The sequence below is a fragment of the Triticum aestivum genome, unplaced genomic scaffold (genome assembly GCF_018294505.1).
Source record: "Triticum aestivum cultivar Chinese Spring unplaced genomic scaffold, IWGSC CS RefSeq v2.1 scaffold27977, whole genome shotgun sequence".
NCBI classification, from domain to species: Eukaryota; Viridiplantae; Streptophyta; class Magnoliopsida; order Poales; family Poaceae; genus Triticum; species Triticum aestivum.
Genome location: NW_025228057.1, coordinates 628691 through 641751, shown reverse-complemented (window position 1 = coordinate 641751; position 13061 = coordinate 628691). Strand labels below are relative to the sequence as shown.

The 13061-nt window shown below is 45.4% G+C and overlaps 2 protein-coding genes across 2 annotated transcripts; one reads left to right on the top strand and one right to left on the bottom strand.

The window, feature by feature from the left end:
* The first annotated feature begins 655 nt into the window (after positions 1-655).
* LOC123172959 (mast cell carboxypeptidase A) lies at positions 656-5415 on the top strand. The gene is made up of 12 exons (XM_044589837.1): positions 656-971; positions 1596-1653; positions 1748-1858; positions 2146-2283; positions 2923-2992; positions 3072-3127; positions 3722-3847; positions 4036-4175; positions 4286-4358; positions 4440-4514; positions 4599-4893; positions 4985-5415. The coding sequence occupies exons 1-12, from the start codon at positions 829-831 to the stop codon at positions 5002-5004; spliced, it is 1305 nt and encodes a 434-aa protein (XP_044445772.1). The 5' UTR covers positions 656-828; the 3' UTR covers positions 5005-5415.
* Positions 5416-5675: 260 nt separating this feature from the next.
* LOC123172960 (syntaxin-51) lies at positions 5676-8396 on the bottom strand. Its single transcript, XM_044589838.1, has 6 exons — positions 7949-8396; positions 7159-7260; positions 6902-7005; positions 6201-6301; positions 6078-6122; positions 5676-5957 (listed from the first exon to the last, which is right to left on the bottom strand). The coding sequence occupies exons 1-6, from the start codon at positions 8161-8163 to the stop codon at positions 5826-5828; spliced, it is 699 nt and encodes a 232-aa protein (XP_044445773.1). The 5' UTR covers positions 8164-8396; the 3' UTR covers positions 5676-5825.
* Between the last annotated feature and the right edge of the window lie 4665 nt (positions 8397-13061).

Genomic DNA, 13061 nt, shown 5'->3' with positions numbered 1-13061 from the left:
ACCGGTCAACCTCATCTGGTTTCATTCCCTCACTACAAAAGCAAAGTAAGAGCCTACCAAGTTAACATCACATCGTTCATCATGCAACTAAGAAAAGTAAAAGCCTACCAAAACGAAAGTGTCCAGAATAATTGAAAAAAAAAGTCTTGAAAGAATTTCTTATTTAACATTGTTTTAAATTTCGTTTCCCTATTCGACACTAACAAACTTTTTCTTCCCTATCTACTAGCTTCGAGTCTAAATTTTATTTAACACTGCTAAGGCTTAAAACGGGTGGAAGTGTTATGAAGGGCATAAAATTTAGATGATGTGTTATGCAAGGAAGAAAAGTATTTTCGGTGTTTTTTTCTCGCGGAGGTCGATCTCCCCGGTTTGCATTGGACCACAAGCCATTCCGTCCCATTTCACCAAGGCCGTTATCAAACTCACAAAAAGATTGCATAATGGATCAAACCCAACCCAAATCCAAACCAACTCACATTGGGTTTGAACTAACCTCGAAAAAAGGTTTAAAAAAATCCAGTGTGTGAGCTCTAGTGCGCACGAGCCCAACACGCTAACAGATAAAAAAAAGAACCGAAAGCCACTGCTAATGACCCCACTAATCCAAATACTGCTATAAATTTGACAAATTAATCACCGCTGGTTAATCAAAATCACTCGTGTCTCACTTCCTACCTGCCGCGAGACAGAGAGAGAGAGAGAGGTGGGCGAGGCAGAGCGGGGAGCGACTCTGAGCGCGCGCGCGGGCGGATCGCCGGCGAGGGAGAAAGCTCGGGCTCAGGCTCAGCTCCGGCCGGCCGTGCCGTGCCGTGCCGTGCGGCGGAGATGGCGCCCTACGCGCCGCCCCCGCCCCTGTCCCGCCGGCTCGTGACCCTGACCCTCGCCCTCGCCGCCCTCGTTTCCCCCGCCTCGGCCAGGAAGATCCCGGCCTCCGTCACCCCGATCTCGCGGGACCTCTACCGCCCCAGGTACGGCGCGCGTCTCTCGCCTTCCGCCCTGCCCCGTGGGTTCCGGTAGCTCCTCCTTCCGTCTCCGCCGGCCTACACGGACGCGCCACCCGGCGGCCGGCGCCAGGTCTGTCTCAGCTGGTAGCCGCTGGAATCGACATGTTCTTGTCCCTGTAGTCTAATTCACAGGCTGCTGGTTGCAATGGGCGCGCGGTTCCGCTCTCAAACATCGTCTGCTAGTAGTTGATTAGGGATCGATGCAGTATGGCAAATTTTTGTTTGCGCTGTCGTCATAGTCCACCTTCAACAAGACACGTCTATCAGACTGTCACTGTCTGCAATTGCAACCCCTGTCTGTCATGTTAGCTAGCCGACGGGAGCTATTGGCTATGGCTGTGCACAGCACCAGAGGTTACATACCTGAACCTACTATATATCTATTGTCTCAGTTCCAGGTTTAGTTCTTGCGGTTCTGATTTCATTGATGGATTGGGGGGAAATGCCCTTTGTCCAGAAAAAAGAGAAGGCCAGGGTGGTGTTTTGTTACGTTTGCTGCATTGACTTTTTGCCTATCTTGTGCTCTTTTTATCTTTCCATGCCACGCTTAGTGTTGGGTTAACCGGGTCTGTTTCCTTTTTTCCACAGTGATACCCTTCTGAGCGAGATCAAGGCCCTGGTTGCTCGGAATCCGGATAGGCTGACCGTGAGTGGCTTGACTGTCATTGTTCAGCTGTTATTGGCCGGTTTGGTTCGGTATTGAGTGCCATTTTTACGCCGTCTTTTATTAACTGTTGCAGATGGATACAGTAAGAGCTGGTAACAAAGGGTATTCTGCGGAGATGCTCGTTGTTACTTTTAATCATGTGAAGAAAACCGTACATGATGGCTCGAAGATTAAAATCCTTCTGGTTAGTTCCCAACAGATATCTCTCAGCATTTCCCACCAAACATGAGCTTCATTCTGCCCCCATTTAGTTAGCTTTAGCCTCTTGTATCATCCAACCAACGTCACGAAATCAAGTCTGCTCGGTTCATTCATCTTGTTCGCAACTCCCTCACCTTGGTGGTGTAGTGGGCAGTGGCTTCACAGCATAAAGAAAACACAATTATGTCTTTCAATACATTTTGGCACGTTATTTTGCAAATTAGATTATTGATGCCTTGCGGTTTTGACAGAAGGTTCATTGTCTTCCAGAGCTTTGGGCAGCATGGCAGAGAACTTATTACCTCTGAACTTGCATTAAGTCTGCTCTACATTTTGACGGAGAAGCGCAAAATTGCCGGTGTGGATCTTTCATCCTTTGAGAAAATTCTGGAGCACCTTGTGATCAAAGTTAGTACGTCTGCAACTTATTTTATATCTTCAGTCCTTGGCATGCATAATTAATAAGAGATTTATGGGAAGCAATTGTGCTTGCTGTTCTGCTATTCACTGCACCGAATTAGTATAGTTTTGAGGGTGATCTGCTCTTGAAAAAGTACTCTAGATATTGAAATATCAGGTCCATTTCATCTCACAAGTTGTTCTTATACATGCTCTCTGAAATCAAACTATACTTTGATCTACTCGCATTGTTCAAATGTTAGTGCGCTAGGGATCTTTTACGTATGTTATTCCTGCACTCTGTAAGCATTATTATTCACTCACAGTTATACCCATGACAAAATTCACAGTATTATTTAATATGTTTGTGAAGTATGTTTCCCCCAAGTGCTTTTGTATGGTTTACGAATTCAAAATCATGGTTTTCTTGGTAGACATAAATACATAATCATGATTATCGCATATCCTGTTATCCTAGTTTAAAGAAGGAAAAATGTGGTCACATGCTGTTCTTTACCTTCATTCATATTTGTCTGCCTTCTCCCCCATTCACCTCTTTCCCGTGTTATTACTTCTGTTCACATTAGTAATGGGTCTCTCGAACTCAGGAGGTATAGTGGTTTCTAAAGTTGCCTTTAATCTTTTTAGGTGGTGCCAATTGAAAATTTTAATGGACGTAAGCGCGTTGAAGCAGGGGAGATTTGTGATAGGAGAAATGGTGATTGTCTTTTTCTTAAAAATCCATCACGTGAAGCAGTTTATGTGCCAACTATTTAATCTCTTCTTTCTTCACACAGGAAGAGGAGTTGATCTTAACAGAAATTGGAGCGTTGATTGGGGAAAGAAGGAAAAGGTTTGTCTCAGTGGTTTATCATCGTGCACCAGGAAAACTTGATTCTTTTCGAGTTCAACTATATGTTGATTCTATTGAAATGCATCTTAGATGTAAGCTTGAACGATTGAAGTCTTTTATGCTAACTTCCACAGTTTATGGTTTCTTTTTGTATGATATTACTTAGCGAACCTGTGTAATTTATCTATAGCCAATAATATATCATTGCCCTAAAAGAGTTAGGTTGATTAACATCCAGGAACACTGAAGTTGAATTAAAGGTCAGACTTTTGCAGACCTGGAGTTGATAGACTAAGTATAGCTATGGTCCTTTATTGTTACCATGTAGCTATGGTCCTTTATTGCAGATCTGGAGTGGATAGACTATTCTAGTGATCTAAACGCTCTTATATTTCTTTACGGGGGGGAGTATATTCTTATTGTCATGTTGGGCAACCAGAATTTGCTAATCTTGTGTACACTTTGAGCAAGTGCACCTTTATCTTTTTACCATGCATGTTCTTTGTTGGTTCATTGATTGATTGATCAGAGATTACTTTAGTGTACAGCATCAATCTTATGCACTACATTTATACATTTTTGCTTGTATTACAGGATTATAACCCATTTGAGGAGGATCCTGGCACTGCTCCTTTCAGCGAACCTGAGGCCCAGATCATGCAAGAACTGTCCAAGTCATTTAAACCACATATCTGGGTGAATGTGCATTCTGGAATGGAGGTAATGCAGCTATTGCGTTCTGCAGCTATAACATAAAGTTTGATCAATTGTTCACGAAATAACATATAACTGTCTTTAGTAGCAATCTCATGTGTAGTTCCACACAGTGGTATTGAAACCTAGTGAAGTAAGTTTTGGTCAATGCCTATTGCTTTTACACATTCTCTCATTCTTCTGTTCAACTACAGGCATTATTTATGCCATATGACCACAAGAATACTACACCAGATGGAGCGCCTTCTCACTTGATGAGGTCAGTTTTAGAGAATGTGAACCATCGCAATTTCCAAGACAGCTGCCTAGTTGGATCAGGTGGTGGAGCTGTAGGGTATGTAACATCTCACAAGTTGCTCAAGTTATGTGAATCCAAAAGGGTTATTATGCTAAGCCTTCAACGAAGGAAATCTACTAATGCTTTTTTATCCCATCACTTGCTAGGTACCTTGCACATGGGACTACAACTGATTATCTATATGACATTGCGAAGGTGCCAATGCCTTTCACATTTGAGGTAAGTTCATCTGTTGTCTCTGTTGCGACTATTATGAACTTGTATTGACATGACATGACTCATCACTTTGCTGGTATTCAGATATATGGAGATGAGAAAGCATCCACCGACGACTGCTTCAAAATGTTCAACCCTGTTGACAAGATAACATTTGATGTACGCAAATCTAGGATCTGCACATCTAGTCATGGACATGGTTTTTTTTGGCCATATGTCTGACAGCACAGTTCTCCTTTCCAGAGAGTCATTAACAAGTGGTGCATGGCGTTTCTCATACTTTTCGAGGAAGGGCTGCGAACCCTACCCGACGATCAAGTAGTATCCCAAGGAGCACTGGATAACTGGGTCCCTATGGGAGGAGAGATTTTGGAGAGAAATATGGACCAAAAGAGCGGCGGTGAAAATGGGAAACTTGAAGGCCTTGACCTCGGAATGCAGGAGCTAAAAACCTACTTCAGGTTATTTATGCTATCGACATTCCTGCTGATGTTCATGTTCTGCTCGAGGATATCGAAAAACAGGAGCAGAGACTCAGGTAACATTTGAATCCCACGGGAGAATCGATTGGAGCTAGGCTATTCAGCTCAGTATGGGTTGGCAATGGTGCTCACGGTTTATTGCCGCAGATGAACAAAGTACAGCATGAATCATTCCAACAAAAGTCCGTTTTCGGGGGCAACTTTGGAGGCGCAGCGACAGGAGATGACAAGGATGGTAGAATCAGAATGGTGTTTTGCAGCCTCTGCTTAGATGGTAGATGTATGTCAAGAGTGATCTGTTTATGTCTTCGACGAGTCATAAATGTAAGTTGTAGAGCTGTCGATATCTGTTCGTCGTGATGAATAGGTAGAATCAGAATGGTATGTGCGCCTTTCGTAGGTTGCTGGTTTTTTGACACAATTGTGAATCTAACATTCAGTCGTCGACTTATTGTGATATGACTGAATGTAGCATTTCCCTGTGGACTTACTTTGACACGATTGAATGTACTATTCCATTACCAACATATGATGAGTTTCTTCACTGAAATGTTGAACTGCTGTCTCATTCTTATTTATTATGAGTTTTGTTAATTTTTTGTTAATATGCACTAAACTGTTTAGACTGATCGTATGAGAATAGTTTTGTTATGAAATGCCATTTATATGGTTTTAGTTAATATGTACTGCATTTGAGATCACTCAAAATTTCTTAATTATATCGACCGCATCTCATCCAAACGTAACATGTATTCCTAAGCAGAGGGTGTACGTTGTTGACTGTAATACAGCACATCAAAGTATAGGAGAAGAAGTCTGAACTCATATACCGCAGACATACAAAAGTCTGAACTTCACATTTCAACCCGATAAGGGGACATGTGGCATACATATTTTCCATTTCTCGCCAAAATGATGGCGAAGCGGAAGTAACCATACTGTCTTTGAAAGAACTGCACACTTGAAACTGATTTGAGTTGGGCAGAGGTTACAGATACTTGATGAGGAGCCAGACAATAACCACAAGCATCACTATACCGACGGTGGACAGCAGCAGGGACATGCAGGAGCAGCCGCCCTTGGCGCGCTTGTTCAGAACCGCAAGCCTCTTTTGCACACGCTGCATGAGAAAGGATTTTGAGTCAAAAGTATAATTCGTGCAAAGCATGAAATATATTAGTATCAAGCAGCGTTAAAAATCCCTTCGAGGTCATCCACATGAAAGGGTCTGAAATACAACCTGAAGGCGCGAGTTTGTACCATCCACATGATCATCTAGGTCATCCTGAAATCATGAAGATAGGCCAGTGAACACACAGTCTAGAGAGCAAAGAAACAAGTGGCATTGCAGTAAGAAACTAACAATCAGTCTTGCGTGCAGGTCAAGTTCCTCATTGACTGCTAACGCAATATGTTTTGTGCTCAGCACGGTCTGTTCCAGCTTCTCAAGACCCTCATCTTGTTCTGCAAATTGCAAATTGTCGTAGCAGACAGTATCAATGAATTAGGCAACTGTGAATTGATAGTATTTCTAACCAACTGTAGATATACAAGCAAATAACAAGCTTAGATAAACAACCGCGTGGAATATGGAATGCATTTTTCGTCACAAATAGCTCTTCATATATTTTGAGTAGAAATGCAATGATTTAAGAAGTTCGCCATTTTCTTTCGAAACAAAGCAACTGAATGACTCCTAATAGAGAAATCGGAATATATGCAAGGGCCACTGGTAACTTCTGAATTTGTATGTTTGACACCAGAAACTCAAGCCAACGAAATGGATAGGAGAGGAATGGATTTGGCATGTCCACTGTGAGGCAAAGGAGGAACAGCAATGTCTTGTTTGACTGTTTGAGCAGTCATAAAGACAACACTTCAAACTGAACATCACCCTAAACACCTCTCCACATGTCACGACCACATTGATGTATCTGCCTGAGGGTGGTGGAAACGGAAGGCAACAGGCCAGCCATCACATCCAGTAACCAACCACTCTGACATCGCCACAACATTTCATTGTCACAGCGGCGTGAATAGTAAGTCATATACATACATCAGTACCTTTCATGATTTGCCTCTGAAGGCCAACAATCCCTTGGTTATCCAACCCGGCTACTCTGTTCATGTCATCAGCAGCTTTCTTGCTCTGACCAAGCAAATCCTCCCTGAATTGTGAGAAATCACATGTGTAATACATATAAGAAGAAATTTAATCAATATGCACCTGAAAAGATTTTAACAAGATAAAGCATTGACGAGCCTTCTTTTAAAAAGATCAATCACGTCGGCGGCATTGGTTACTAAAATGCAGAACACACCTGTTGGCAAAGGTCGACATGTTGAAACTTTCTGCCATCTGTTTTGCTCTAGATTTCAAATTTGAAAGCGTGTCTCGGTGCTTATTCAGCTCCTTGTCCGTGCTGCACAACATGGAAGATCACTTATAACAGATATACATTTCGAAATGTATCAAGATAAGTCACTGTGTAGCAGCATACACACTAAAGATATCTCGATACCATGAAGAACTGACTGTGACAATTGATAAATTGGTGCTAGTGTCTGTACAAAAGCAACCAGCATGCACCATATATCACACATACCATGACAGAGAACATGCATATCAACAGGGTAAAACTACTCCAAACGTTATCTCGTAAGAAATGAATCAGCAGGCATGTATGAATGTACTTGGTACCACTGCGAATAAGAGATAAGATGATCTCTACGCAATTTCCACTTTCTCTCTGTAACTACTCTCCGGCCCACGCACGCGAAGCACAATTGGCGTAAAGCGTATTGTGAAACGGTGGGAAGCTACCTGAATTTTGATTCTAGGGTTACGCTGAAATGGCATCGACAGCATTTATACAAGTTCACTGGGTTCCTGCATCATCATCACAGCATCATTTCTGGCTAACGCGTGTTGAATTTCCCAGACAGGACGCTGAACGGATCTGCAGGAGGTGACTAGCTGAGGCAAACGACACCGCAATCCACCACCAAATCAATCACCCCTCTCTCTTGGATGCATTTCGGAGCTGGTGAGCGGAGAAAAAGGGGCGCGGCAGGCTAGGGTGAGCGAGCGAGCGGGCGAGCGGAACGTACATGGATTTGGGGGGAAGCCTGGCGAGCATCCCCTCGAGGCTGTCCAGCCTGGTCCCGAGGATGGTGATCTTCCGGCGAATGGCGGAGGTGTGGCGCATGACCTCCGGGCCGGACTGCGGGAGCGCCGCCCGGTCGGCGACCATGGCGGCGACGTCGTCCGCCAGGCGCGCCGCCTCGCCGTACTCCCGCACCCACGGATCCGCGGACGACGCCATCGCCGGCAGGGAGATGGACCCTATCGGTTCCTCGGGGGGCCGAGCGGGGGGTCGGTCGATGGGACGGCCGGCCGGCGAGACTGCCTGCTCCGATTCGGCCGCGTCGCGTCGCCGGCTGCTTGCTCGATTTGCTCCGCGGCGGCGACGCTTTCTTTCGTCCTCTTTCTTCCCCGCTTTTGGCCTTTGGCGTGTGATTTGTGGTTGGTGGTTTCTTCGCCGTGCCTTTGACGGGGCGTAGCTGCGGGGAAGAAGGGATTAGACGCAGGGTAACATGATTAGTACTGTATAGTTTAACGAAAACGCTAACGTCCACTCCCACACGTCTGGATCACCGTCCAATTAAGTTTGAACGAATCTTGACACACCGAGGCAGTTTCCGCGTGCCACGTAGGACAAGGCCGGTGTGTGGGCGTTGGAGAGATCGCCCACACGCCCCATAGCACGCGGTTGCCAGCTGTGCTGTGTGGGCGAACTAGTTTCTGGCCACACAGCCACAACCTAGTCCAGGCGCGTGTGGGCAAACTGCTTTTCACCACACGACAGTCGAACATTGTTGGATGGCAACTGCAGTTGCGCGTACATGGCAACTAGACAAACACACATGGTAACTATGATTCGTTTGCTAGGGCAACTGCAGTTGCGCATACGTGGCAATCAGATAAACATACATGGCAACTGTGATTAACCACATGTGGCAACTAGACAAACACACATGTCAACTATTTGTTTGACCATATGTGACAAGTAGTTAATCACACACGACAACTATGGTTTGATTACACGCGGCAACTACTATAAATTAGACATGACAACTATAGTTAAACAAAACAGAGAGTTGTCATGCTTTTACAACCATATTTGCCATCCCGGATAACTAGATCTGCCATCCCGGATGGCAACTAAATCGTCATCCCGCGGGTACCTAATGTAGCTGTGCCAGGACGTGTGTATATATTTGCTTCGTGACACACGCGCGAGGTGGGGATGAGTAGTACTTGTTGGGCGTGTGGCACGAAGTAGCTGCGCCCGCACGTGTGGGCAATTCTACTGTTCACCCACACAGCCCGTGTGGGCTGCCCCTGCTCATGCCACACACGGTGTATGGGCGAATGCCTATTATTTTTCACTTTTTTTATTCCTGTAGAAGAGGTACTCCCATCTACTCCCTCCGTTTCTAAAACATAAGACCTTTCAAAGATTTCGATATGGACTACATACGGATGTGTAAAGGCATATTTTAAAGTGTAAATTTACTCATTTTGTTATGTATGTAGTTTGTATTGAAATCTCGGAAAAACATTGTATTTAGCAACGGAGGGAGTGTGTAGCAAATGCCACGATCCCTCTCTCTTTCTTGCGGGCCAAAAGTTGATGGTGGGGAGAGGGTAACCCTCTAAGGGCAATTCTGACCGATTCCTAGAAATAAAGAAGGATTCGGCGGAGTAAACTTTTGGTGAAGTATTTTTCACTTCACTAATATTAGGTCGGACTTAACCAATCCCCTATGTATAATGGAGCAATTTTTTGTTTTTTTCTAAACGCATGCAATTCTTCTACACATTGCAACTACGTATTAGCACATATATGAAAACTTAACATGGATATGAATGTTCAAGCAAATCACCAATATAGTTTACAAATCGAATTATTTAAGTTTGAACACATCAAATGGTCGAAATGTAGCAAATAACATGTGATGGAACAACTAGGAAGCGTTATGACATTGCCAGTGATGCTCAATAAGATCATTTTGGAGCTGAGCATGAACTTGTCGGCTCTCGATCCTGCGGGTGCTCTTCAAAGAATGCCAGGATCCTATTTGTATCATGCTTTGGCTCAACCGGAGTCCCGTTGGTGATGTACCGAAAGTTCTCAGGCATATCCCTCCCACTCTTCAATGATCATGTTATGCAATATGATGCAACAAGTCATGATCTGCCATAGAACCTTGGAGCTCCAGTACTCGGCAGCAGCGGTGGAGCTCAAAAAGGAAAACTAGGTACCCACTGGTACTCCTACTTCACAATTCACGCTAGACATGGGATTAGGAACGAAGGACGCACCATATCGTTCTCACGCTTGCTAAAGCATCCTTCTCGCGCTCATGGGAGACAAACGAACAGCCATTGCATAATGCAACGCGCGCGCCTTCTACTCTTTTGTCTCGCGCGACTTCGCGACCGACGACGCTTGAGTGTGGGGTCAGGGAATTGGGGCTTGCCGCGTACGTTGCGGCGGCGGCCGGCCGGTCAGAGGCTAGAGATTGGTGGTTATGTCTGTCGGACCAATGGATTACGGGGTACCGGAGGACGTCTGACCGTGGGGGTGAAGATGGTGCCCGGGAAGAGGCGGGACAAACGTCCATGGTGGCCCTTCTTTCGGGAGGAGACGGTTGAGGAACTGGCCCGGGAAGCGCTGCCCGGGAGTACTATCCAAAGAGATGTCATGATAGGAGTAGCCAAGGTGTCCCGTACGGGAGGACAAGACGAAATGCTGAGGAGGACAGGGTTTGACTTGGGGGAGGCTGCCTGCATCCCCGTGTCAAATGGATTTCTACAGTGTTGCCAGAGGACTCGCGTGAGCATGCTACAGGAGCACCACGTAGCACCATACCCGGAATGGTCAAAAGGGGCGCCCTCTTTGGACCAACAGAAGGAGAAGGGACACTACTCTTGGCCCGCTAGCTCTCTCCCCTAGTCACCTGCTTTCTTCCTACCAGCAGGACCCGGCGGCTGGCGATCTGGGAGAAGGAGAGGCGTGGACAGTATAAATAGGAGCAAGCTAGGATTTCGTATTTGAAATACTTTTAGGTTCGCCCCTCCTAAGATTTCTTTCAAGCTCTGCCACTGCTCAGCAGGCCATGAACAATTGCAACAAACAGGTTGGATTTGGAGCAAAGTAGTCTCTCATGATCTTGGCAAGGCCCTCCTCTCTATCATGGTTGATGTGTATACGGCCAAACTGCAATCCTCTCCTAGCATGCCGAACATCACCATTGAAAATCATGTCTAAAATGGTTTCAAAGTCCTCATCATCTTCTTCCTCTTCAGATGACGACGACTCCTCGAAGACCATCTCCCTCAACCTCTTGATCTACAATTCCAACGGTTTGGTTCGATCCAAACGCTAGGTTAAAAAAGAAACGAACAAAAAGACTCACCTAGGCAATCTGTCGAACACTTGTGGTGATGCAATGGCCAGCCGTCGTTGTTTCGGCCAAACCGGCGGGCGGCGAAGCGTGGGAGTGACCTACAGAGCGCAAGTAAGGTCAGATGCGGCGGCCGCCAAAGAGGAAGAAAATACAAATCGAACCGATGAATCGGTTATGGCGACGGCGGCATCGCTTCACCTCGAATCCCTTTAGTCGCGGTTGGCCAGACCAACAGGGACTAAAGGTCTAACCTTTAGTCCCTGTTGGTCTGGCCAACCGCGACTAAAGGTTCGGGCCATTAGTCGCGGTTGGCCAGACCAACCGGGACTAAAGGTCTAACCTTTAATCCCGGTTGGTCTGGCCAACCGCGACTAAAGGCCTTCGGGCCAGCCTGAGCAGGAGCAAGCAACCCCTGAGTAGGAGCAAGCAACTGCCCAGGAATCAACAGACAAGCCTCCGGTACTCTCCAACAAGAAGCGTGCTCTGCAAAGGGGAAAGAAATATCATTCCATGATATTAGGGACATCAACGAGCTGCTTGAGAAGTGTGTGAGCCCAGGTTCGACGCCACCGCTCGTGAGGAGTAATTCTGCTAGCACCATACCTGTAATACGGACATCAGCTTCCATCAATCTACCAGCAAACAAAGGAGCATGCGATTTAGGTGAAGAAGCACGATTGCTGCAAAGATCAAAGTCTGGGAGTGTTGTGTGGGATGTTTACTGTCCAGCTCCACCTTTCGATCTTGGGATAGATGAGCCAACAGGAATAACAAGCGAGGAGGGCAAGGCAGCAGAGGATGAGGGGGTGGCAAACGCACCTGCCACCGGTGACATTGAGTGGGGAATTGACTGGGGCAAGATGGATTTCGATGAAGTTATCGAGGGGGCAGTGAAAAATGTTGTAGGACAGAGTGCAGGGCACATGTCACCTGCCGGTTTCAGCACACCAATCGAAGTTGCAAAAACTACCGATGAGGGGGAATCATCGAGCAAAGGTGCAACCAGCAGCTCGGAAGAGCCCATTCCTGAGAAGCGCGAGAGGAGGATACTGAAAGCTCCACCATCACAGAGGTCACCATATGTGAATGTAGAGATGAGGAAGGATTTCACACGCAATGCAGAGACAAACAGAGTGTACGCACTGATTCTGTTTTTTGGAGGAGGAGGAGGGACGAGAAGGACGTCGCAGGGTGAGGATACAACGTGTGTGTTTCTTCCAGTAGCCACTTTTTTCCTGCTTTTTTCTTTTTGCATGCAATGATCTCTCCTATTGTTATTTTTCTCAACAGATCATTCCTTTTGTTCTACAGGCCGCATATCATAAACTATCGTGGTTACATTTGCACAATCAAGGAGCTTGCTCAATCAATGAGGAAGGCAGGATGGATGCAGACACATGTCTTTGAGTTAGGGATTGAAGCAATCATGTACAACAGACACGAGGGGTCCAAGAAAATAATCATGCCTGTTAGGTTTTCGGTAAGAGAAATAAAACCCATAGTTTTTTCCTTTTTTTTTGTTTTGGGACTGAAGTTGTTTCTTTATCATCTCAAATTTTCGAGTAGATGATTTTTCATATAAAAAACTTTTTCATCCGAGTTCGTATGCAAAAGTTATGCCCATTTTAAGAATTTCCAGAGAGATTTTGCAAATAAAGTCGAAATTCATATTTGTTAATTTTCCCAACAACTAGACCACATATCACATGAGAAATTTTTTTTTTATTATTTTTTTTGACATTTCCAT